General features: G+C 38.1%; 1 protein-coding gene across 1 annotated transcript in view; it reads right to left on the reverse strand.

Annotated features, from left to right (window-relative positions):
* tenm4 (teneurin transmembrane protein 4) overlaps window positions 1-26,012 on the reverse strand; it is a 130,580-nt gene that overhangs the window by 92,664 nt on the left and 11,904 nt on the right. The window contains exons 2-3 of the mRNA XM_026340724.1: window positions 8,797-9,083; window positions 7,560-7,832 (exon numbers count right to left, since the gene is read on the reverse strand). Coding sequence (XP_026196509.1) covers window positions 7,560-7,832; window positions 8,797-9,019 — 496 coding nt within the window. The 5' untranslated portion in view covers window positions 9,020-9,083. The remainder of the gene's footprint in view (window positions 1-7,559; window positions 7,833-8,796; window positions 9,084-26,012) is intronic.

The raw sequence follows: 26,012 nt of genomic DNA on the forward strand, positions 1-26,012 counted from the left end.
CGGAGGGGAAAAAAATCTTAAGCTTATGTCCTGAGCTATTTTCTTCTACATGCACTGCCTGTAAAAAAATCACTGTGTCTAGGTGCTTTGACTGGGGGAGGAATAACCCTCGAAGACTCTGAGCTGTCCAGCAGAACAAGATTTTCAAACTGCAGTGTTTTATGAAGGTGAAAATCCTATGTGTGCATTATCCCTATATTTAAAAAACCTTAAGAACAAAAGCAGGAATGCTGCAAATAATCACACATTTATGCTCACAGATGTTATCTGAGTTATCTCACCAATGATACAGTCTCTCTGCAGCAACTGCTACATAGATTACTATTCAAAGCCGCTATGCTTTCATGTTGAGAAAAAAAAAAGGATGCCATGCAGTTACTGTCATAGCTACCTGTCATCTGCATGCTCTGAAACCTCACTGTTTTATTGTGCTGTTATCAGACTCAAAGGTGCTTTGATGTTCGATGTTATGTGTGTAGATTTCAGTTTTAAATATTCTGCACACAGTAGTAATACATATAAACATAATGTGAACACAAGCACGATAAAACAAGTATTATCCGGTTTTGAATGATGAAGTAAAGTGACAGACAAAAGTTAAAACATTTGCGTGACCTAAGCTGGTGTTTACAGAGCAGTCTTTTGTAGATCAGCTAAGACAAAAAGTTCTTTACCCGCTCTGTTTCAGAAACATACACACATCAGAGGTAACCACTAATGAGAAAACTCTCAGCATGGAAGTATAATTATTTTTATCTCATACTAGGGCAACAGCACTTTATGATCTCTGCATTCTCTGCCTCAATAACAACCACTAATTAACTTTTACTAAAGATATGTGGCGGTTCAGAACTGTCTGCTATTTTTTTGCTTCTATATACTAGTATACACAGATAAGATAAGATAAGATAAGATAAGATAAGATAAGATAAGATAAGATAAGATAAGATAAGATAAGATAAGATAAGATAAGATAAGATAAGATAAGATAAGGATTGTCTGTATGTAGTTGATTCCTTGATACCTGATGTGTTAAATAAGTTCAGTATATGCTCTGACACATACACACTGCTACTTGTATCCCATTTTAAGCAGGGAGAACACACCCTGAAACTAACATAAATATAACATGAGCATATATAATTCACTATATGTTAAATGCATATTGCTGAGAGACGGACAGACGTTGTGAAGCTGGAATAGGATGATCCTCTAGGAGGAGGGCTTATCCCACTCCATGTCATGCTTTGAGCTGTAGTGAAGCCCCCGAGCCTTGGTGGTAAGATGGGCCCTGATGTGCTGTTGGTTTAGACAGTCAGAGGCACTAGCAGAGAGTGGGTATGCAACTCCACAGATAACAGCCCAAAACTGTCCACAAGGGCCTCTAAAACCCAGCAAATTAGCCTGCAAATGAGCCAGAGAATATCTCTACTAATCCATGATCGGAGTACACTCTGCCAAAAAAAGTAAACAAATAAATAACTTCACAAGAAATACTGGGGGTGGAAATAATCACGGCTGTGAGCTGGAAACCACTAGTGATTTCTTTGAAGCATCATTTCTCCTGATATTCTGCTGCTACGATGTCTGTGACCGTTTTAGAACAAGCTTCCATGCTGTCTCAACGTGGATGCAGTGAAATTACAGATCCCAGTATTACAGAAAACAATGTCCCCCACAGCCAATGATCACAGTCTTTGTGTCCCTATTAAAATATAAGAAGGCAATGATGCATCAAAATATTATTGTTTAGTTTTATATTTTGAAATATATAGAAAGACAATTACTGATCCTAAGTGTGTACATGGCTGTTTCAGTGTTGATTAAAACAGAAATATTATGTTATAGCAAATACAAAAGATGTCAAAAAGAGACAATTATTGTCCGCATAGATGCTTTATTTGTTTTATCTTAGTTCTCTGAACAAGTTTGCAACTTGTCAGCACACTGAGATTTTGCTGTTATTAGTTATTTCTTATGCTTTTCTAGCGAGAGTGTAATTGGGAACTGCTAGTTAAAGAAGTTTTTATTTATTTATTTTTTACAGATACAAACTAATGACATTCATCCCTTTGTCCTTTCTACTGTTACATAAACACAAATGAGTAAATGATTAAAACGTTCAGTCAAGTGTTTAATGTAGGTTGTGGAATAAGCTGATTTACATTTTTAGGTTTAAGTAACTGGATTACTGACATGAAATAATACTGATTTTACAAAATACTCAGTAGAATACAGAAAACTACACAGAAGAACTTTAATCAATATTAAGATGCAGTGCAATGAAACAAAGTTAAAATAAAATACTCGATAGACTGATAAAATATTAATGGTAAGATGTCTCTCTCAAAATCTTACAATTTAATTTGATAATTATTATAAATTATTATCACACAGTTATAACTTACTTGAGAAGTTTGGAATATGTATTTTTAATACATTCTATATTGCATACTAATAACAATTACATACTTTTCATGGATTTGGATTTTTTTTTTCCTCATCCACACAGACCTGGTAATAAGATTACTCTTACATATGAGGATAGATTTTTCTGTAGAAGTATTCAAGTAAAAAATATTGTGTCCTGCTGTGTGTCTGTGTGTGCATGAGCTGGTGCAGAAATGTTCCTGCTCCTCCAAGGTCACAAGAACAAACCCATCTCTGTGGTCCTACCACACCGATGTAAAACACGCCCTAATGAATTCAGCTCTGTTATACAGGAAATGTCTTGTCTAATTGAAAGTCTGATTTCAATTCACCCCACAGACTTGTAATATAAAGGGGGGTAAAGCTCTGGAGAATCCGTTCAAAGATAGAAAAGCATCTTAAAATGAGTGTGCATCAAAGAAATGTGTTTATTCACCCCAGGAAGGTGTGACCATCAGCCAGTGGTGTTTCAATATGCAATCAAAGATAACGATTGAGGTGTGTGTGTGTGGTATTGGTGTCAAAGCGCTGCTTGTTCTGTATTTTAAATTATTATTATGCAGACAGTATGTTTCTAACATTTTTTCCTTTCATCTGTGTCCAGTTAACAATGATCAGAGGAATACCAACAAGACACACACTGACTAAATGTGTTAGTCAGTGCATGGTGGTAGAGGCTTAATAAAAGTTTATTAAAACACTAATGTTATTGTGACCTTCGCAAACTTTGATTCTTACTTTCCTGGGTCAATCTGAAAAATACATCAATGCATTTAACAACAACATCTGACTATTACTGGGGTCAAATTCTGTCAATAAATACACTGAACAATCACACACAGGTTGAGGATGTGCCTCTCTATGAAAGTGAGATGTGGCTAGTGCCAAGAATAACAAGAGTGAATAGAACTGAACAAAGGATCCTTCAATGCTTCCCTATCAACATGGTTAGGGGACAAGCTGAAGTATTCCCCAATTTCAAATCTGCGAGGGAGATTTGCTTTTCAAAGCCTCTCAGCCTTTCGGGGCTTTGACATGTTTCTGCGAGGAACACCTGTCCCTCATAGACTGTCATGCTATGTTCAAAGATTCAGTAACTGAGCACCGCCCTGGAGCTCTTAACCTCAATCTTTCAACAGTTCAGAGTTTCTTCGCAGTCTTGAACTCTGCAACAAGCATTGATACAGGTAGCAAGGGAACAAATCACTGTGGAGTTTTCACTTAGCGCAAGAGTGATAGTCAGCTTTGTTACTCATTATTATCATCATATAACTTTTAAGCTATTTTTAGTTCTAAAGGTATTATCAGTACATACAAGTTAAAACAACAGCCATCGATGCAGTTCTATTAGTTTTAGTCAAGTACTGTACCTGCTAGTTGTTCTGGTGCTTCACAAATATTATTCACAGCTAATTACACTACCAACCTAAATTCAAGATAAGTATTTTATATCTCAATATGGAAAATTAAGGTTATCAGCAGCTTTTAATCTGACAGCTTAACATGAATAAATATTGCTCTTACCCCAGCTAAAAGCACAATCACATCAGCACATTAGCCACTGTGTGCTTTGAAGGTAAAAATGCTGATTGATGACTCGTGTTTAATCAAGCAGACAACAAACAGAATTGAATTAGGAAGCCCGACCATCATTCATCTTCACTTTTTTGCCTGCTACTTTAAATTGTTAGTCAGTGGAGGAACCATGTTTGCTTGGTGTGACAAAAACATGGCTAAGTGGAAACTGTGTACACACAGTATATTTTAAACTAATCATGGAATCTACAGGGTTATAACATGACACAATTAATTTATATTCAATAATATTTAGATCACTGTTTTTTCTACTTTCTGGTTAGGAGAACTTTCAAAATTAAATGGACCCTCTTCTCTAACTAAAATTGTTATTTATATGCTCATTATGCCCATTCTATGGTTTGATGCTGTTCTCTTCTCTAAAAACTTGATTGGGTGTTAAACACTCCAATCGTTACATCATTCCTCTGGATACCTGCATGAATTTCTGAATAAGGTCTGAGATTTTATTTAGTACTTTTCAATCCCAAAAGGATCTGGGTTCATCTGTCAGTATTTGCAATCCTCTGTGCTGTGTACACTGTTAATATTTTATTCCTGGACCTTTTTGTTTTAAAAGCAATTTGCCAAGTGTGATCAAAGGTGCTCCTATTCTCCTTCTCTTTCTTCCTCCTAGTATTATTAAATCGTAAGTCGTGGTAGTAGGTTTATTTCTACCAAAGTGAGTAGAATCATTTTGTTAGTCGAAATTCTAATGATGAAATTTGATAAAAATCAGGATAGATTTTGTGATTTTTGAAACTTCAGGTAGTTTGGGCAGGTGGTGTTACGTGCAGCAAAATATCTAACTGCAGCTGAAAGGATGTGAAGGGGTTTTCACAAGAAGATTTTACTGGAGTTCCTAGAGGCTTTGCCCTGAAGCAATGCCTACAGCTACCAGGATTTGAGTAATGAGCAATAATAAAAAATTATCTCCAAACCTCAGAAACTAAATATTACACAGATGAGACCTACACTGTATGATCTTCTGATATTCAGGATGAATATCTTTAATAAACAATGTTTAAATAAAACTGTTTGCTACAATGCAGAGGGACAAATCACACTTCAGAGTGAGTTCAGTGATTGGCTGTATACAGTACATATATATCTCCTTAATCAATACAGAGCAGCTCTCCCAAGAGGATGGAGTAAGGGAAAGCAAAATCAGTACACAACTAACCGCCCACTGGAACTAATTACATTTTGTCCTTAGAGAAATACCATTGTCAGTCACACAAGCATTTTTCTATCAACAGGAACTGTGTAGGCCTTAGCCACATTATTTTTCTCCACAGGTTATGGAACATATAAATAGCATAGTGGCTCTGCAGGCCTTTGTGGCTATCTCCACTGCTGGTTCTCATGGTTACAGAATCGTAAAAGTCTAACCATGACAGTGGGGGAAAATTGGGATTAGAGCACACATCTGGATAAGATGAAATAAGGTAAAACCTGAGAGCAGCAGCCCTCTCCCAAACCCAGCAGGCTGGGTTGGCCTCCTTGCTGTTCAGACTCTGTAGGATGTGCAATGACTCAGCAGTCGCTGGCTGCTGGAGGTGTCCTCAAGGGGCTCCCTAGGGGCCAGAAGCAGCATGGCTACATACACACACATACCTGTACACACACTGAATGAATGCACTTCTATTGCTAAGCAACCCATACACATGAATACAGTTAAACACACACACACACACCAATCTCTGCTGGACATAATTACTTATGCAGGTACGTACTTTCTTATTTACTTATGCATCTTACTGTTACTTGTCTAACACTCCTGTGTTAGGTTTGAACGACAATGAAGGCAGCAGCTTATATTAAATCAGATCACAACAGCAATGTATCTAAACAGAAATGCTATTATCAGGAGGATTATTATTCATATTATATAAGAAATACTTTGGAATCACTTGAGCATAAAAAAAAATGTTTCAAAATCGCTTTTGCTTATTTGCATGCATTAAAACCAGGGTCAAGTAAGTCACATGGGAAGAAGGGAGAACTGCCCAGCAGCTTGAATACATTAAAGCAGAGTAAATGGTTTGTTGATTTAAAGAGATTAAAGCACACACAAGCAGGCCTGCTCGATGGATTTTAATTAACTTGCCATATATAAATTGTATGTTATCAGGCATTACTGAATTAAATGCTGAATACAAGTGCTCTTTCTGCTTGGGTGAGTGGAATAAAAAGCTACTTATAATCTCGATTGAGTATCACAGATGTAGCATGATGCTGCAGCTATGGGTGCTCTGAATAGATTCCAGCGTACCAACCCCTGAAGAGCCATACAAGGAGATTCTCTTTAATTATGTACAATACAGCCAAATTCGAGTCCCTTGGCATCTCAGATGATCAAGCAGAGGGATGCCACGTTCTCTCTCTGAGTCATTCGGGCAAATGGATTTCACTTCCAAGAGTCATTTCTGTCAGTTATAATAAGAAGCTAATACATAATGTGACACACTCTGAAATGCAAAACTATTCACAAGGTTCTCTACAAGGATGTGCTGGGGCAATTAGAATTTTGCCGCTAGGCCCTTGATGAGTTCCTCTATCTATGAAGTATCCTGGGAACTGTATCATAAATCTGCCAGTTAATATGTATGATTTAGGTTCGTGTTTAACTTTGAACAATATGACAAAGAACTGAAATTTTACCAACTGCGTTAAAAAAGTTAAGAACAATTCATTTTAGCAGAAAGACTGGTAAACAAATACAGAGAGGAGTAGGCATCAGGCATCCAAAGGGACAGAGTGCGGAAAGGTAACCAGCAGTGAATTTACTACACAACCTCTACATCAACTTAACAGTTTAAAAGATGTAAAAGTTTAAAAATGAGCACTGGGGCATTTCTATTTCCAAACACACTTCTATTATGACATTACAGCACACCAATCAACAGTCTGAATAAGATTATCTTTACCAGAACAGCTATTACCTTCTGACATTTTCTGGTACTTGACATGGCTCATAGATACATACTGCCCGAGCTTCAGCTTCCAAGTGACCTTCTGGGCAAGCACACAGGCTCATTGGGCCCTTGGGGGCAAATTAGAAAAACCAAGCCACAGAAGGATGAACTCAGCACACATGGCTTTCAACTTCCTGTCACCGATGTCACCAAGATAAACCTATCACTTCCTATCAGTACACACACACACCCACACATTGACACAGTGATTCACACATTGAGCAACGAAATTAAAGCACGAATAAAATGATTTAAGGATGACGAACAGCAGAGGTAACAGTAAGCCGAAACTTTTGGCTGTACTAAAGTGCTCAAATACTAAATATGTTGGGTTTTTTTAATTCAGAAGAAAAATGACATGTACATATACACATGATATGTATATATGTACGTATATATGATAAATAAAACAAATCCACACCATTTAGTCTCAGATTGTACCATACAGAACAAAATAAACACACATCTATTAAATCTCAATACCAAAATCCACTCCACATGGAAAAATACAGGGTGCAAAAATCTGCTGCCCTGAAAAGGACTGGCAGAGACAAGCAAAAGAGGGAAGCGTCCTACCGTTTTCTGTGTTCTCGTGTTCGGTGTCGGTGAGAGTTAGATTGGAGTTGGCCCTGCTGGAGAGGCATGAGCTGCGGCCTGACTTGGTGTTGCTGCGGCCCCATAATCTGACCGCATGCTCTGGCGACATGATGCCATCTGTCTCTGTGTCTGCATCTGAGCCCACACTGACTGAGTAGTCGCGATGTGGCAGCCCCAGGTCAGTCCTGTATGTGGCTACGTGGGATGGAAGGGGCTCTCCAAAGCCAAGGTCTCGAAGCGAGAAGTCTGCCCCTACAGCGAGCAAATAAATACAAAGCGCTGGTAAAACTGCAACACTTAACACAATGAACTGTATTCACTGCAAAAAAAAAAAAAGAGATCCTGATCTTGAGAGGTGCAATAATCATTTAAAAGCAATAGTTGTACAATTACACAAATACCAGCACTTATACTGCAGTATTTCAAGTCTCCATGTACTATATGGGGGTTGTGATATAAATGTATAGCTTTCATCACATTGATCAAAGTGTCCTGAAGTCAGAACTGTCTTGTTTCTACCACTAGTGAAACGTACAAAAGCTTCCAATCTTCTTTTTTTGTGCACAAAATCTTTTAATATCCTTTATCTTTTGTTCATAACACCAACAGCAGTTTTTCAATTTTTTTAAGAGCTTTAATATTTGAAAACCGAGACAAGTGTCTTGTCAATTTTCTCCACCAAATCCTCTGACAAGGTTTTTTGGAATTATCACTCACAGGGCTTGAAAAAGCCTTTATCTGAGAATATCAGTAGATTCTGTAACAGCTGAAGAACAAAATATACAATCTACAAAGAAAAGCTGCATCATTAAAATACATTACAGACCTACTGTATGCTTAAGATGGACTTACAGCAACCTTAACACTGCCATCGCATTTGCTTTTCTATTTGATGATCAATATTATATTTAAACAGGCAGACGAAGGTATGCACACTTTCCATACAGCCTCTAACACTAGCATGGTTCAAGTGCTGGCTGCCTCTGCAAACTGTGTAGGGTAACTTCTACAGTAACTTAATGTAAAATACCAAGACCCTTCATTAAAAAGCACTGATGCATATGTTGTGGCCAGGCAGTAACGTGCTAAAACTAAGAACCAGGATTTTAATGTCATTGTGCACTGCTAATCTACTTGTGACAATAGTGATCAATAACAATCTCTTTTATTGATATAACAGCAAAGTAGTTCTAATTTTGACACTGCTAACACTAACCTTGCCGGCTGAATTCATCTACTTCACGATGAACCATTTCCTTGACACGGCTCCCGTAGGCCATCCTTGAATCATGATCGAAGGCCTTTAGCGTTTCACTGGAGCTGTAGGACTTGGAGTTGGGTTTACCATCCTCGCTGTCTGCTGAGGAGCTGGTATAGCGGCGTTCCGTGTCCTGCCGGGCAGTGAGCGAGCGGTAGGGTCTACGTTCCTTCACTTCCATGGCTGCCTCCACACTATTTTCAACATCTAATGTGGTTTGCAATAGGAGTTTAGTTTGAGTGATTCTGTAGAAGAAAAACAACAAAGAAGAAATAAAGATACTTGACGAATGAAAAGATGCATTGACAGCAGTGCTTAAATATAATCCTTCCTTTATGCATCAGTTGTTTTCCCTTTATTTACTCCCTAAAGTGAAAAAAGTACAAAATGTAGACAATGTCTAATTCAAACATAAACACACAACCACAAAGAACTACTATTTCAAGAGGATTGTTGCTAGTTCATGTTAAAAATACCACTGTTTATGTAAAGTAGAAATCACTGATAAGATATCTACACACAGGCACACACACACTGTGGAAATAAATAAAATGCAAATGCAAGTTCCCAACCAGCAGTGTGCAGAGCATGGCTCAGCACACTGGGAGAGCAAGAAGAACCACCAGGATTAGATTTAATAAAATATGGCACAACAAATCTTGCACCTATAAAGTTTACGGTGCAAGTCTCCCACAAATATTCCATTTTATGTGCCAAACAGAAATGCTGGGTCTCCAGCATCTGTAAAAATGGCAGGTGTCCTTCCATGAATTGTGATGTTTATAAGTCACAATTCATTGCCGGTTGAACACTGAGGTCTCAAACAGATCTAGGACTGCAGTGAACCAGCAGAGATGATTAAAATCTGAAACATAAAACCACCACTGTCAAAGAGGACGCAGAGGATGAGATCAATAGAGAGGAAGAATTCAAGCATTCAGATATGTGATGCTTTTTATTTTCCTGCCTCGTTAGACATCATATTTAATTAAAATAAAACATTCTTTAAAATATTTTAATATATTCGACAGTGTTTGTTTTTTGTTGTCTAGTATATCTATACTCCAATTTAAGTCAGTGAGTAAAAAAGGACAAAAAAAGGAACTAAGACACTGCTGTTCTGCAATTAATTAGTTAATTGATGTTGCCTCGGAAACAGCTAATTTTTAAGCAACAAATTAAACATTTAGTAAGACTAACAAAATAATAAGTTAATGTGTTTCAGTGCTCGCATGGATTTTACTTCTATACAATTTGCTTTAACATTTAAAAATGTTTTTACTATAAGCAAAAATGAGATTTAAGTCACTGGATAAGAGACACAACTCTCAAAAATAGATAAAAACTCGTGGCAAGTTTTTACTGCCAATATGCTTTTGTTGTTTAGACAAGGATTTTCCACAAGATAAGCTCTTTAGGAATATTTTGGAGATTTGTGCTGGACATAACAGCAAACAATAATCCACAGTGAACTATATTTGCTCCTGTTTAGAAAAAGAGAGAGAGAGAAAAAAAAACGTTTTATTTAAGTCTCCATTGTTGAGTTTGGTGGTGGCGGTGTGGGGTTCTTTTGTACGTATTGACAGCTGAAAAGATCCTAGTGATTAATGACTTGGGGCCTCAAAACCAGGACCTCCGCCACATGCAGAGGGGGGAGAGAAAATGCTTCCACTCGGCAGCCGCAAGAGCACTTCAGCTGCTCCCAAGATTTCAGATGCGGCTTGTATGGGCTGCTAATTTTTACCTTTTGCTCGGGATCCTTGATGCTATGCAAATGTAAGAGCACGGAGAACAAGCTGTTTTCTAAAGTTTCAAGAATGTTCTGTAAAGTGCATTGTTTTTGTTTCCAAAGAGCCGGGCTCAGTGCTTTGGCCATCTCTCTTCTACACAGCCTTTCCTCCTTATTATTAATCGGCTGGTATGCAATGAGATGTACCTTTGAGGCCATGGGAAACCCTGAGGAGTTTTTCAAAGAAGCAACAGGCCATAACAATGACAGATGATATGCGATGCAAATGTAGGTCCTGAAAATCCGCCTTGAGTGCAGCTGTCAGAATTTTCACACAAAGCATACTGTAAAACTAAACAGTGTTGTTCTTCATAAATAGGCTGCATCTGGCATCATTGTTATATTTCACCGCCAGAGAGCAAGGTTGTTGTTTTTGTTCATCTGTCTGTGTCTGAGAAAAGGAGCTAAAACAAAAAAAAAGCCACTGTTGTATTAATATAATGTACGGATTTGTGAAGATAACAAACACAAGGTTTTATTTAATCAAGATGTCTCAACACATCGCGGTTATAGGTGATAAGGTGTATTTTTAAAGTGTTATTATCATCTCATGATAGGGCAGACACATAGGGCAGAAAGAGGTGGCTTGAAACCCTGACAGAGAAAGTTAATGAGAATACATTTACAAGAACTTACTTACAAAGGCCATGAAAACTGACTGGACTGAAATCTCTGAGACGACGATAACAATCACATGCCGTTACTTCAGAGACAAAGTTCCTCTAAAGCCTGAGCTGCAGAGCTTGAACAGTGCCAAAAAGAAGCTAACTGCATATCTATGCAATGATCCAAAATCAATTGAGGCCTCTTTGCATACACAAAAGAAATGATGGATGGTCTGTTTTCCCCCTTAAAACAACTGCAGACTCTACATTTTTGAATTGCATTGTCTACAATCGGCCAGGGTAGAGTCAGGTTTGTCTGAGGGTGTAAAGCAAATGTAAAGCAGCTGTAAGCAGAGTAATAATGTGGTTCTGCAGTTAAAATGTTGCAGGGGCTGATGAATAAAGAACCATATCAACTGAAGTCACGCAAATGGTGGGTGCAGACTCAAACATAATAAACTAAAATGAATCTTTTTCCTAAAGTGCTCAGCAACCTTGAAAACACAGCTGATGGGCAAATGTTATATGTGAACGACGGCTGCAACCTAAGAAAAGCTGGCTGCAGAAGTTATCGTCTGACCGTCAGAGTCTTTTACTGTAGCAGTACTTTGTTTGACTGGGACTTTTCTTATTAACATAATGAGGAAATATTGATGATTACAACTTAAATAAAAAATATACTGATACTGAAAGTACATTATCTGTAAAATGTTCAGTTTTTCCACAACTTTTTAACCAGAGTTCTTTTGTTACCTAAACCCCAGCAGTGACAAGAGTGAACCCTGGCCCCTGATTTCACACATCATCCACCCAAACCACCTTCTTGTAAACCTGAGGCCTTTGATAAATGCATAGCTTCATTCAATTAAGTTAAAAATGTAACATTTGTCATCACAGGTCTCTGTCTCCAGTTCAGCAATAGCAGGGCTCTCAAAAACACACTCAAAGGATTTAGAAAAGCAATAACAGGCAATGTTAAAGAAGGCAACACTCCAGCTATATAGGTACAAATATGCTTAAAATGTGATGTGATTGTAGCCTCTTACGCCACGCTCCTGAAACAAACCACCTGCAGTGTGAACAGTGGGTTACAGAAGCCACTGTTAAAATGCATGTAGAGGTTTTTGCTGGGCAGATCATTGTGACCATTGCTCCAGTGTCAGGAGTTAGTTAAATATGGGATCTAAATAGGTGGGAGGTGTTTGGGGTACAATATAAATGCAAATGGTTCTGTACTATCCATCAAACAATTAGCACTGTGCTGAGAATTGCTATTCACTGGTGCTGCATATAAATCCAGCTTTCTCTTGGTGCACAACCCTGTTTTCCATGATAATTAACCGCTTGCTGCTCTTTACATGTCTCATAGATTTTTCCAAGCAAAATCCTGGACTAAATGCTGAACTACTACACATGCACAATGTTTGACAAATCCTTAAGATGATTAGAGATTAGTTGTCTGTGAAATCACTTAATTACTATTGATCACTAACACTAAGACACAATGTGTTGCTGATTAATGACGACACTGTTAGAGAAATGAATGCTGGGATTCAAGAAATATAAATACTTCTGCAGGACTTTAGCATTTCAGTTCGTGGGGATCAAACTAACATTTTGATATACATTAACATCAACATTTAAAAACATAGAAATAGTAACAACTTCAACCAAATTTACAACTTGTAATTGATAAAAAAAAAAAAAAACACTATTGTTCTAAATGCAAGAAATCAAACATTTTAAAATACAGTTTGGGTTCACTTTTTTTTTTCTTTATTATCTATCCTAGTCACGTAGGTAAAGGATTTCTGACAGATAGCCCACAACACTGCAGACAAACATCTACACCACAAGCAGCCTGTAGTGCAACAGAGAGGACATTTGGGCAGATATCAAGAACATTGTCCACGAGGTCCATTGAAAACTCAAAACCAAGGAAAAGCTCCATACAGGCACCACTTATTTCTTTTTGGGAAATCTTTCACATGCTTAGGCTCTATAGAAAAGCCTTCTTGGTCAACAGAAAGGTGTGTTTTCAATAGAGAAAAAAAAGGCTCGGGTAGGTGGGGTGGGGGGCAGAATAGCTTGCCAAACAAATCTGAATTCGGTAGTGCTAATGCAGGCTGAAGAGAGGAGGGGGCACAGCGGAGGTGGGGTGCCTCAGCAGCCGCCTGTGGATAAAACAGAATGCGTAAAAGCCTTAACATAAACAAAGTGGCCAGGGACAGCTGCTGCAGCACACACCCTGCTACTAATCACTCAAAGAAATTCAAGGTTTAGCTCTGACACAGGGAGCAGGCAATGGAATAATGCTTTTAAACCAGTCAGATAAGTAATAGGGAGAGGCGGTCTATTTATTCACTTTCCACACTGACGTACACTCCTTTGCTTAATACAGGAAAATATTAGCCGTGTTAAGACACACTGAAAGGAATAAAACACATTTGTGCTTTTTGCCAGTTTACCGCAGCAGTATAGGTGAAGCATGTCCATCCAAAGTGTTCTGAACTGATTTAATGGAAATAAATAATGTGGACAGATAGGGTGCACTGAAGTCCCGAGGAACAACTGTGACAACAGATAAATGTGAAGTTCATGCAGGTTTTAAAAAAGTGCCTTTGTTTTCAAGTCTAGCTGGTGAGTGCTGAGGCCACTCTGCTGGTGACCTGTCTCTCATTAGTCTACCATTAATGCTCATTATCCCACGAAGCCTAGACATGAATGTGATTTATAGTTTAGCCTGTGGTGAAACCAAACCTAATACCAGCTAAACAATAATCAACTTCCTATAAACCTGCTACTGTCAAACCCTCTGTTACAAATATCTAAAGTAGGCAGCTGTAGCCTAAGGAAGTTCGGTGAGACCCAAATACTGAATATAAATGATGGTGTGAACTAACATATTTTAAGAGCTGTTCCCATATCTTAAGGGCTGGTTTGCCAGAATTATAAAAATACATGAAATTGAGCGTTTCTTATACAAAGTTTAGGCAATCCACATATGAGTTCTCCACGACAACCCAGGATACACTGGAAGGTGAATGAAGGAAGTTTTAGGTGCTAGCAGCAGTGAAATTTTATATTTAAATCGAATTCTACGAATAGCAACATCTTATCGGAAGCAATGCCTCAGTTAATACGAATATACAGACCTTCTGTCAATAGTTCTCACCGGATCCACTTTCTGCTGTTAAGATGTTAACAGCAAGCGCCCTCACAAGGAAAACAAACATCCATTTGTCTTCCATCCATCTGGGGTGAAGGCAGAATCACAGAGACATATCTTTTTAAGTAAACAATTCTATGGGGGTTATAGTTAAACATTCAGCAGACATCTTTCAGGTGACGTGATAAGCTTTCTGGCAGCCATATTGGAGGTTATCCACTTCTTGGCAACAGCGGCTCGAAACATCTGATTCAATTTTTAAATGTATGACTTAGTCATCTGAACAGATTTTAAGCAGATACAGTTGATTTTGATCATTTTTTATTTGGACTGCTTTAGCTGAGAGCTGTGTCTCACTTTACTCTTATTTTGCTCTTGATCATCATTAAAGAAAAACTGTCAATCTGCAGTGGGACTAAACAGACTGTAACTAATATCATTTGGAGCTTGTGACTTCAGATTATGACCAGAAGTCAGAGCCAACTGCATCATGGTTCACACCCTTTGTAGTGTGTTTTGTGCATGTTTAGAAGATTTCTAAGGTTGGCCATAAAGGGGACGACTAGGGCCTCATCAACCACGACCCACAAGAGAATTTATTCCTCATTAACTTCCACTCTTCCACAACACAAACATAAGTTAATGTTGAGATAACGACAGAAAACACAGCAAAGACAACATAATAGCAGGTATGCAGATTCTTGTAAATGTTTTTCTCCAATGATATGACAGCGTGTGCTTGTATTTTTATGTAATATTACCACTTTCATTTGTTTCAGCATCTCAAAAGAGTCCATTACCTTTCTAGTGCTTAACATGATATACCAACAGCTTTATCAAATGTCACCTGGCTCAGTCTACACAGACGTCTTTTGTATTATCCATACAAGTATTCATGCAATTGATGTTGCCAATAGAGGATGTAAATGAGCTGAAAGCTAATGTTTATCGTTTTCCCTAAGCACATTGCATTTGGTTTCCATTCAATCCCGACAGCAGGCTGCCTGGATAATTTAAAAGACCTTGTAGAGTAGTAAAAGAACAGAAATTAAGGCAGGTGACTTCCATACTATTGACAAGTTGTAAAATTAAATGTCTGTAGTTTCTTTGTAAATCCGATATTTACAAAATGAGTCACTGATATTATCACACCTTAATGGCACTATTGATCCTGCAGTTAGTGGATCTAACCATGGTGCATGAATAATATTTAGAAGTGTAAGAGTGATATAAATATAAATGACACTGTTGCATCTGCTTGATTAAACGCATTTACTTTTTAGACATTTAGTAAAGAAATATACAAATAAATCATGGACTAACACAGAGACGGTGTCAATCACTGCACCCCAGGCAAGATTATACACAGACTCATTCAACAATAAGTAAAGAAGCTATTTAAGTTTCTTTTTTAATTGTTACTTTATTAATCCCTTTGGGGAAATTCTTTGCAGACAGGCAGCTGCATTACAGGTGCCAAGGGTTCAGGGTTCAGCGTCCGTAGAAAAAACAGTACAAAGCTTCACCAAATCAAACAGATCCAGTAAATCCAGATTGGGTCTACATTGAACTGAGCCACTTCTCAGTTGACTCGTGGCATCAGAAATGTCTCAAGTGACCATTTGTGTTTGGACTTCACTCGGTGGCCCAATGCACAAATAATCCTGTAAATCACTTCAATTAGTTTTTGGCCAGAAAGAACTGACTACAAATAAAGTATGTCTTTAAAGTACACAATGTACATCATACTCTCACATTCAGCCCTAAAGGTGTGACAGCAAGGCCTTGTATGTGCAGCCACACCTGTATTTATAGCTGTCTTCTTGTAATTAGATCAGCCAATAGGTGATTTTCCAGCACGACTTCTATGGATTCAACAATTCACCCAAGCTGCCAAAGGGAAATCCATTATTCTGCTTTTTTGCCGTGGGTGACAAGGCCAAAAAATGCCCACTGCATTACTTTTGTTAAAGCGCAGTCTTGAGTGGAAGAACTCTCATAAAGACAGTACTGGCTTACTGTTGGATACCAATTACAACTCACTCACAGTGGGGGTCTTGCGATTTCCACAGGCTGACTCTTCTAGGCCTAGAGTTTGGAAGTGCACTGCAAAGATCACAGACGTCGTAAGGTTTCCAATCACAGATCACCACTGCTACGAGCAGGAGTTCGTACCACAGGAAAGAACATAGTCGTTTCCTTTAAACTTTCGTTTTTTTCCTACCTCTACTAATTCAGGCTCGGTTTTGCTGCCAATTCTGAGCAATATATCACATAATATAACGGCTGTTGAGTTTCCACTGAAAATGATTTTTGCAGAGCTCTGCATACAAGCACATAATTGCAATGTCCACTGCTGTATGTCATAGCTCCCTGCTACTTATTTAACTGGTGTCAAATACAAGCAAACATGTCACAAACATGATCTTTAACATTCAGGAAAAGTACAACTTATAATTTACACAAACAAACAAATGCAACATAGTCAGCCCTGCATCCCCCTGTGGAAAGTCTTATATTGGTTTCAAGTAAACGCGTCAATCAATCACATAAACTAGAGTAATTAGGTTTCCTCACAACAGCAATAATATGAATCTTAGCTGGGCTTTGCAAAATGAGTCAGCCAGCATGGCAACATAAGAACCATGTGATAACCTGATGCACAGCAACCAGCATGCACAACCAACAACCGTTCAATAGACACAATAAAAATAAATAAATATAAAATCAGCAGACACAGCAAAGCTAGACAGAGGGTTCCTGCATGGTAATGATCTTACTCTAAGTGCCTAACTGAGTCATCTCCGCAAGCCCTGCTTTGACAACCACACACCTCCCACATCTCCCATCTCGGCAGCCTCTGGGTGGGGCTAATCACTCTGTAGCTTCATCATCAACTGGATGACAGCTTCGGCTGTAAAGATGCTATGTCTAGAAGGCGTGGCTGCTGCAGTGGCCGACTGTAAACACACAGTGATTGTTTTCTAGAGCTGAAAAACAGGGCATCACAACATTACATAAAAAAAAAAAGTCTCAATAGAGCACAAAGAATAAAATTCATTTTGCCATCATTTTGGCGCTACAGTGTAGACAAGAATCCTGAGAGGATTTTCCTGGAGAAATGAGAATTGGTGTATGCTGATTTGCCCCTAACTGATTATGACATGCAATGGCTGATGGGTAGCTTGGCAGTGCCGTGTTGACCTGCACAAACCCCTTCCCCTGCCTCTAAGGCATCAGAGGTTTGCACACTCTGATCCCAGCGGCTGAACATTAGACAGTGCTGAGGCTAGCAAAAACTCTTATGCACAAATGCCTGTGCAATTTCTTTTTTCGGCTCATCTACTATCAGTCTTTAATGCAACCTTTATTCCCCAGTGAAAGGCCAATGTTACACGGTATTAAAACACACAACTAAAGAAAATCAAAGATATGTGCTGTCTCTTTTTTTCCTTCTGTCATCTTGATCGTTGATGCATAAGAGGAAAATGCCCTTTCATCTATCAGGGCTGGGTACTGCATCCTCCTATATATAAATTTAATTCTCCAAGTAAATTAGGATTGATCACCACAGCTCTAGGCCACAATCAGCATCCATGATCTAATCAGGACCCGGCCCTAGACAGAAAAGGATACTTCCATAAATAAAAACCATATGAGAGCCAGCAAGTGCCCATAACACCGGGAGAAATTTGATTACCCTCTCTCTCTCCACAGGTGTGCTTTTAGCCTCCTACCTTCAAAGACTGCCAGTCTGATATAATGCCACACTATGCGCATCCTCACTATTGTTTTCCTGCACTAAGAGTTTTACATCATTCTTGCATCAGCGGATGTGAGCATGCTGGAGTCACTGCTAAGCAGACGATGTCCATGGAAGCCTGGCTGAGGACAATCCCAGTGAGACAGGATCTGTCAGAAGCTCCTTGCCCAGCGACACCCAGGGTAATAAATTACTGAGAATTAACACGTCATCCTGCGCTCCACACAGCAGCCGCACTCCACTCACGCCACGCTGCTTAATGGATCTATTAACCAAATGGATACAGGGGTAAACTGCTTTCAGAGCTGCAATTCTTGTTTGGTATATGCTAACAACAAGGCTGAGAGAAATGTGCTCATCCATTTGATGCTAAAACAAAAAAAAAAAAAAAACATGAGTGATTTTCCTTTAGGTTCCATCCTGGTCAAAAAACTGCAATAACATTCTGGAGATTTGTGTCCACTGATATGCATTTTTAACACATCATCTAAGATGCAGTGGTTAGGATGTGCAGTGTTTCAGACAAACAATCAGTGCAAAGGGAAAGCACTATAAAATAACATTCAAGAGCCACCAGCAGCGTCCTGCTTGGGAATTCCTCTGAAATGTGTATCTCCGGCCATTAAAGCATACCCTACTGCTGATGCCTGTCACTGATAGCAGGGGATATTTAGCAGAGGATTCAAAAAGCTAGTCCCTGCAGCCTGTATCTCTTTGGCATCTTTGGCACGGCACCAGGCAATTTTTGACCAGTGCTCATTCATCACAAAAGGTAAATACAGATAGAAGAGAGGACTCATAGAGTCTCTCATTTCTTTTGGACTTAACTAAAATGTGCCACAGGTAATAAGCAGTGTTAAAATTAATATTCATCCTTCGCAAAAGTAAAACTGTAAACAATGTATGATAAAGTATGAGGTTAAAGCTCATTTTGTCTTGCACTTAAACTGTCATGGACAACACTACCAATAATCCCTTCCATTATCTCTTTGCCATTAAGATAACTGCATAATTTCTTGCCTCTAAGTTTCATCTTTTCCTTTTTAGCCACCTTTTGCATATTTTGCATGCATGAATAAGAAGCCAGACCTCTGGAACCACAATGGAAGTGAAAAACCATGAAAACTGAAAAGCACAAAACTATTAAATCTGAACGATAATACATACTTTTCAAAATTCAGCATGTTTGCAGTTGCTCCAGTATAAAGGTTAAAATGTATGACATTGTGTTCAAGCACATAGTGGAGGAGACATTTCATGAGGTGCAGTTTGGTGCCATCTGTTTGCAGATTCTTTGTTAATTCTTAATAGTATTTCATTTTTTTATGTACTTAGGTTTTCTTTAAATAAACTGCTAACTGGTAAATGCTTGCTGCAGAGGATCACATACAAGCTCTGCTGCGGGTGAGTGCATACCTTCCTCAGCAATCGCTCTTGTTCACATTGTTACACTGTTTGGCCGCTGTGGAAGAATAAAGCAAAAACAAATGTTGTGGTTCTTGATTTTATGTTGTTTTACGTCCTAATACATATACTAGACACACTAGTGTGTGTAGGAAGGACGGAGAGAGGGAAGTGGTTGGGTCAGCCAATCACCAACAAGGTGGCATTCACTAATGTGTCACAGATTCATTTTAAATTATCAGCACGAGCCAGTCCTATATAATAATGACGTAATTACAACACAGGGTCTTGTGCCACCTTTGCCAGAAAACATCAGTTGCCCCTAAAAGAGCTTCTCTCCTAAAATAATAATACAATTCATGTCAGTTTCCCCACCACAGTACAGCCTTTGTTATTTCTTACTGTGTCAATCGTTTATTAAAAACTCAGTTACAATAATAGACTCACATTATGAGATAAAGCTCCCAATCACATCCACATTATCAAAAGATGAATTTATTTGGCAGAGGCATTCCTGTGGGCAAGTCTTTTAAAATGCTTCAAACCTCAGCCTAGCTTGTAAGTAACTTCATTCTGTGGAGTTAATTCACAAAGAATTGGCATTTAAATTGACTTTTCTTTTTGGTTAAACGTAGCCTTAATGCAACCATAAAGACTAATTGAAAATATAATACCCAGAACTATTTAAAATTCACATCAGAGTGGATAACTTTGCTAAAGTGCCAAGTCATGTTTCAAAACACAACTGCCAAGATCATGTATAGAAAAAAAGAATCCATTTCAAGTAATATTCACAGTACTGTTTAATCAGATTCAAGTCAAATGTAAAAATTATATATTACAGTCCAGTAGCAATTAAATAAAATCAAATGATTGGGCCAATAAAGAATACATTTTTAACTCCACTCAACTCATTTTAAATTGTAGTTTGCATTCAATCAGTAAGAAATCCTTTCAGAGTCCAAATTAATGTGATTCTTTTAATTTATCATCTTCAAGTATCTGAAACTGTGATTTTTGAAACATAACATAGCGCAACCCGTGGAATGGAAAAGACCATGCACCATGCAAATGGAAGGAAGGAATAGTACCATATCTCCTAACATAATTTACCAGTGGTTTAAAGGTATTAATTGTATCCATCTTTACTGTTCCCCAAAAACTTTCCCCATGCACACTGATGGTGGAAAGCATACTAAAATGATCTGTTTCTAGTGCACAAAGTGAGGCGTATCAAGGTTCAAAGAAGAGAAAGACCTGCTCAAGTGCACTCATTGTCTCCAGTTTAAGTGGGGTCAAGAATGACCACGCTGAGTCATGAGTATGAAGACCAACTTAAAAAAAAACAAAAAACTGTTAGCCTGGCATACCACACAGCGTCTCTCCAGCACAAAGACAAGCTTTATCCCCCTGCACTTTAGGCGCTCGCTTCTGAAAACCCTTATGAGGTGGACTTGCTTACTCTTTAATGGGGAAAGTTTAAGAACTGGTAAGGAAAACTAAACTAACCATCACTCTGGATCTGACACAGTACGTTAGGGCATACATTACTACATGAGACAGAAAGGTCTGGAGGCAAAAGAAGAAGTAAATAAAAATACTGAACAAATAACACTTAATTGAGGTCAGTGTGATTGAACGCTGCAAGGCTGCGATGGCTTTAGCATAGGTTCCAGATGGCAGACTGTTATTTCACTGTGCCCTGCTAATACTGCAGGATTCAGAGCTGGTAACCTGAGTGTCCCTTGGGCCTCTTGGCTTCTCCACTGCACTGAAATCAGGGCCAAGCTCCCTCCGCTGCTACTCTGCAGGTTTACTCAACTTTGAAAGGGGGAGTGTTTGGATATGGTAGCGGAGGAGGGATGTGTGTGGATGTGGGGGCTGTGCAGTAGAGCTGGAACAAAGCATGTTAACACCATCCCTGTGTTAAACAAGTTTGGAAACAAGCAGGGGTTTCCTTCAAATCCTCATTGGAGGGTGTTTCACTACTCCTTGACAGCAGGAGAGAATCCCGGAGTTTGTGCTCGTTCTTCTTTCCTGTGTTGCTTCATGTTATACTGACTGAAACCCTCTCATTCTGTCATCTAAATGTCTCAGATGTAGTACACATCAATATTTCTCATTGATAATTCCTCAAGAAACATACCGATCAATCTTTAAAACCCTCTTTTAATTTTTGTTTTCTGTGTTGTGTTAAGATAAAAGTACATCCGAGAGCCAAGGCCACTGCTGAGAGTTCCAGTAACTTTAGTTCTGGGTCTTGTCCAAATATAGATTCATTCGTTCTTCTAGTTCTGTTGTTTTCTTAAAAATTGGCCAACCAATTGAATTAGACTTTTAATTTGCATTTTCCTTCCTTCCTATGAAAACACACAGCCATAGGCTCCAGGCATGTGGTTCTAAATTGTAGAAATATCAATAGGTAAATAAAACATTTTTACTTAAATTAAAATATTTACAGCATAAACATAAGGATGAAAACTGTGGCAAAATAGCCGTAGACGTTTGTTCCAAACTCTAATTATAAATCATGCCTCATACCCGATTTCGTAAATGCACTCATTCTGAATAGTATGTTTCATTTGCTATGTATGAAAACTGTATGGAAAAAAAAAATCCTCTGCACTAAGTGTTCTGTATGAAAAGATGTATTTCAGTGACAAACCTTAATTATGGTGCATAATGTTAATTATCTTTTATTTTGAAGGGTCATTCTGTTTCTGACCTTCGGCACAGCAGGAGCCAAATAAAAATTATGTTAACTTATCCAATTTTTATGACTCCAAAAGGACCTGTCCTTACCCGGAGTGGGAAATCTCTGGATGAACCGAGGCAGATTGTTCCTCATACACACATGTGCAGTATAAACAATTCATGCATTTATTCATGGGTGTTAAGCACAATCCCACACATATTTAAATATACAGTACAGTCTATGATACACAGTATAGATTTTTACATTTTTATATTTTTCTGAACATGTTGGCATAGAAAATCTTCTGTTGTCTGTTTTTTTACACTTTACACAATCTTACTGCTTCTGTTGACCCATAAACTGCTAAAACAGACATAGGTGATCCATGCCTCTTTTATCAAGATATATCTAGGGCAACAGTGAAAAGAGACACCAATTTTAGTGTGTTTGTTGAGGAGAAAGCTATTTTAAACATGCTTTAAGCACTTACTGATTTATAACAATATTAAGAGAGAGATGAGCAGTCTTTGTGAGAGTTTTTACAAGTTCCTAATTCTTAAAGCTGTTACACGTTAGGACTATAAAATATAAAAACTCACATTTGGAGAGTTAATTCATTATAAATTATGCTCTTATACTAATAAACAAACCTTTGACCAACATAAGTGAAGCTGTGTAAAAGCCTCAGGTATGTGCACATTTTTACCAGTACTAAGAAAACCTGCTTTGCCTTGCACCTTGTTTTTAGGTTAGTTAATGATAGTGGAAAACATTCATAGGCATAGATTGTTCTCAACCCACAGAGCAACACAGAAGTCCTTGAACTGGTGTTACCAAATAAAAATAAATCACTAAAACAGGAGTTATGAGCTTTTCAGCTGAAAGCAATAAATAATTCCAGCTATGGGTCAAGTTGTGTGCTACAGCACAGCAGTTTCCTTTACTATGATATTCTTCTAACTCAGCACAATAGCAGCCTTCCCAGTCATGATCTAAATCACATAAGCCTGTTCAATGCTTCTCTTGTTCAGGTGTATACAAATGCATTACAGACACATACAGAGCTTCATTTACACCTGGCGCTGGCCTGGAATACTGAAAACTTGGAAAGAAAATGCAGGTGACTAATGGTTTTGAGTCATAGCAGCACTATTACAGTCTGCACAGAACGTTCATCCGGTGTGATCAGGGGCTATTCATACCTTCTTCTGTCTCACACGCTTTTCACTTCACGCAGTTTATCAGCACAGATTTCAGCATCACAATCTTCAGCACACGATCTCTATGTTGTTTTGAACAATATGTTGAAATAAATGTCTTAGCACCATCTGATCTTTACATCCTTAAAAGCACAAAAAATCCTGTGTTGAAACGGACCTAGTGTTGAAGCACCAACACAATACCGGTTTGGTGTTGTAACCCAGTGTAGATTTATTTATACATTACCAACAGGTCACTGGATCAAAAGAACCTCTTTTCTTGGTCAATTTTCTACCTATAGTACTGGGTAAATATAACCAAGTATTACGTAGCTGCTATATTTGTCAAACAATGAGTGATTTTTGGCCTCTTGATGTCCAGGTCCAGGTCAGATGTCCTTCTGATTTAAATCTAAACAGAGAAACCTACTGGCAGTTAATGCAGGTGAAATAACAGGATAATTCATTGTATGTGCTACATGTAACTACAAAATAATTTACTGTGACACTTACTTTTGCATTGATGATCATGTGCGTACATTACAGTCATCATTTAGATGAAAAGTTAATACTGGGCACTTCTCACAGGCATAGCAAAATTTGCCATGCTATCAGTCCAGTTGGCCCAAAGACAATAACTAGTATCTACCATAGTTGTTTCTAATTACTAAGACACAAGGAATGCAAAATCCCTGTTTAAAAATTAGCCCAAAAAGCAAGACAGCATTTCCACAAAGTTGTTCATTTTACACAACACTACATTAAACAATGAGAAGCTGAGCAATACAGACATGAGGCAGTGTGTGGGTGGCACAGTGGGCAAGAGGGAGAGACAGAGATGTGCCAGAGCTCTTTTCCTCCCGATTAAAACAGCACATTTTTTCGTATGCTTAGAACTTACAGTAAAAGCCTGGAAAGTCAATTAATTTACGTTAGTAACCTTAAGCTGATCTCAAACCAGCAGTAATTTCAATGGAGCTTTTTGACAACATTAAAAAGAATCTGCGTCTAAAAGTGATGCAACATGGGAGTCAGCTCAGATCAAGAGGCTTCATCATATAGCATGCAACATGTTACACTGGAGCATGTGAAGAAGGGTTTCGCCAATTAAGCATATAATCAGCAGATACCACAGAGTAACAAGACCAACTGCACCATGCTGCAATAATTGATTTTGCATGTTTGTAGGACTAAAAGGCAGCTTAAAAAAAATCTACATCCCCACAGTGACATCTCTTTTTAGTACAGTATGAGGAGGCTTGGTGCTCTTCTATTTTACATTGACATTTTATGATTTAGGCTCATAGGTTGCATGTATTTTTACATAAGAAATCATGGTGCATCTTTAAAGTAGATGCTTTGAACTGGAAAAGGCTCTAAGGGCACTTGGGAGAGCCACTGGGTTTAAAGTGCACTAAGAAACCTTGTTGAGATACACTAAGTAATACTGCACTGTGGCAACCCCTTTACTTATTCAACAGTTCACATGAACAACATAAAAATAAAAAAATAAAAAAGCAGAAAATACTTGAACCTGCAATCAGGATATGTGAAAATGCAAGCTGGCTGTAACATTAGGAATATGCTCTCTGAACCAAGAAAAATTGCATTACTGTGCAAAAGGTCACACGCCTATGCCAGAGATCATCAAAATGCTTTTATGCTCAGTAACTTCCTTCAGTAGCAGCATTTAGCTTATTAGTGTTTTCTGACCAAAGGTCATTAGGTTAAAGTCAAATCATTTAAAATACTGTTCACATACTGATTTTAAAACTACTACTTCTGAAAGAATAAACCGTGAGGCACTAAAATATATTTCCACTAATGGTAACTACCTTATCATCTTCAAGAATACAATGATATTGGTTTAAGAAAATTGAGGGAACACTATCTTACTATACATCTATTTATGCGTTACACTCCCAAGCACTACTTACTTGTAGAATTGTAACAGCCTAAGCTAAGAACCATGCTGGAATGCTGAAACACGGTGAATGCTAAAATAAAACCTCTGATCTAAACAAAGCTTTTAAGTCAACGAACCTTCATCTGTGTGTATCTGAATATCACAGAAAACACAACAGCATGTAAGCAGGTGGTCCAAGTTTTTATTGCACTGGCAGGTAGAACAATCACCTCATGCATGGTAACACCTGGGTGCTCAGTGTGATACAACACACATTTCAGCAGCGATAACTAAAGAAATACTTGGATATTTACCAAAAGACATGCTTCAGACTTATTTTCCTAAAATATTCTATAATATATTATCATACAGTTTTCCACTAATACATATGTTAATGCTGCTGTGACAATACCTGATAAATAAATCCTATACCAAACCTCAGAGCTTTCCAAAACTCTGCCATTGAGATGTATTCACTGAAAAAATATGGAAAAACACTGTCAGTACAACATTTTTATTCAATTTCACTAAATAAAAAATAGCTGGTTTAGGCCCTTAGGCCTGCTTCAATTGACTACTGCTCCAGCCTCATCATGTTTTAGTCCAAAAGCTGAGGTACAAAAAAGGCACAAACACTTTAAAAG

This window comes from Anabas testudineus, chromosome 13, assembly GCF_900324465.2.
Source record: "Anabas testudineus chromosome 13, fAnaTes1.2, whole genome shotgun sequence".
Taxonomy (NCBI): domain Eukaryota; kingdom Metazoa; phylum Chordata; class Actinopteri; order Anabantiformes; family Anabantidae; genus Anabas; species Anabas testudineus.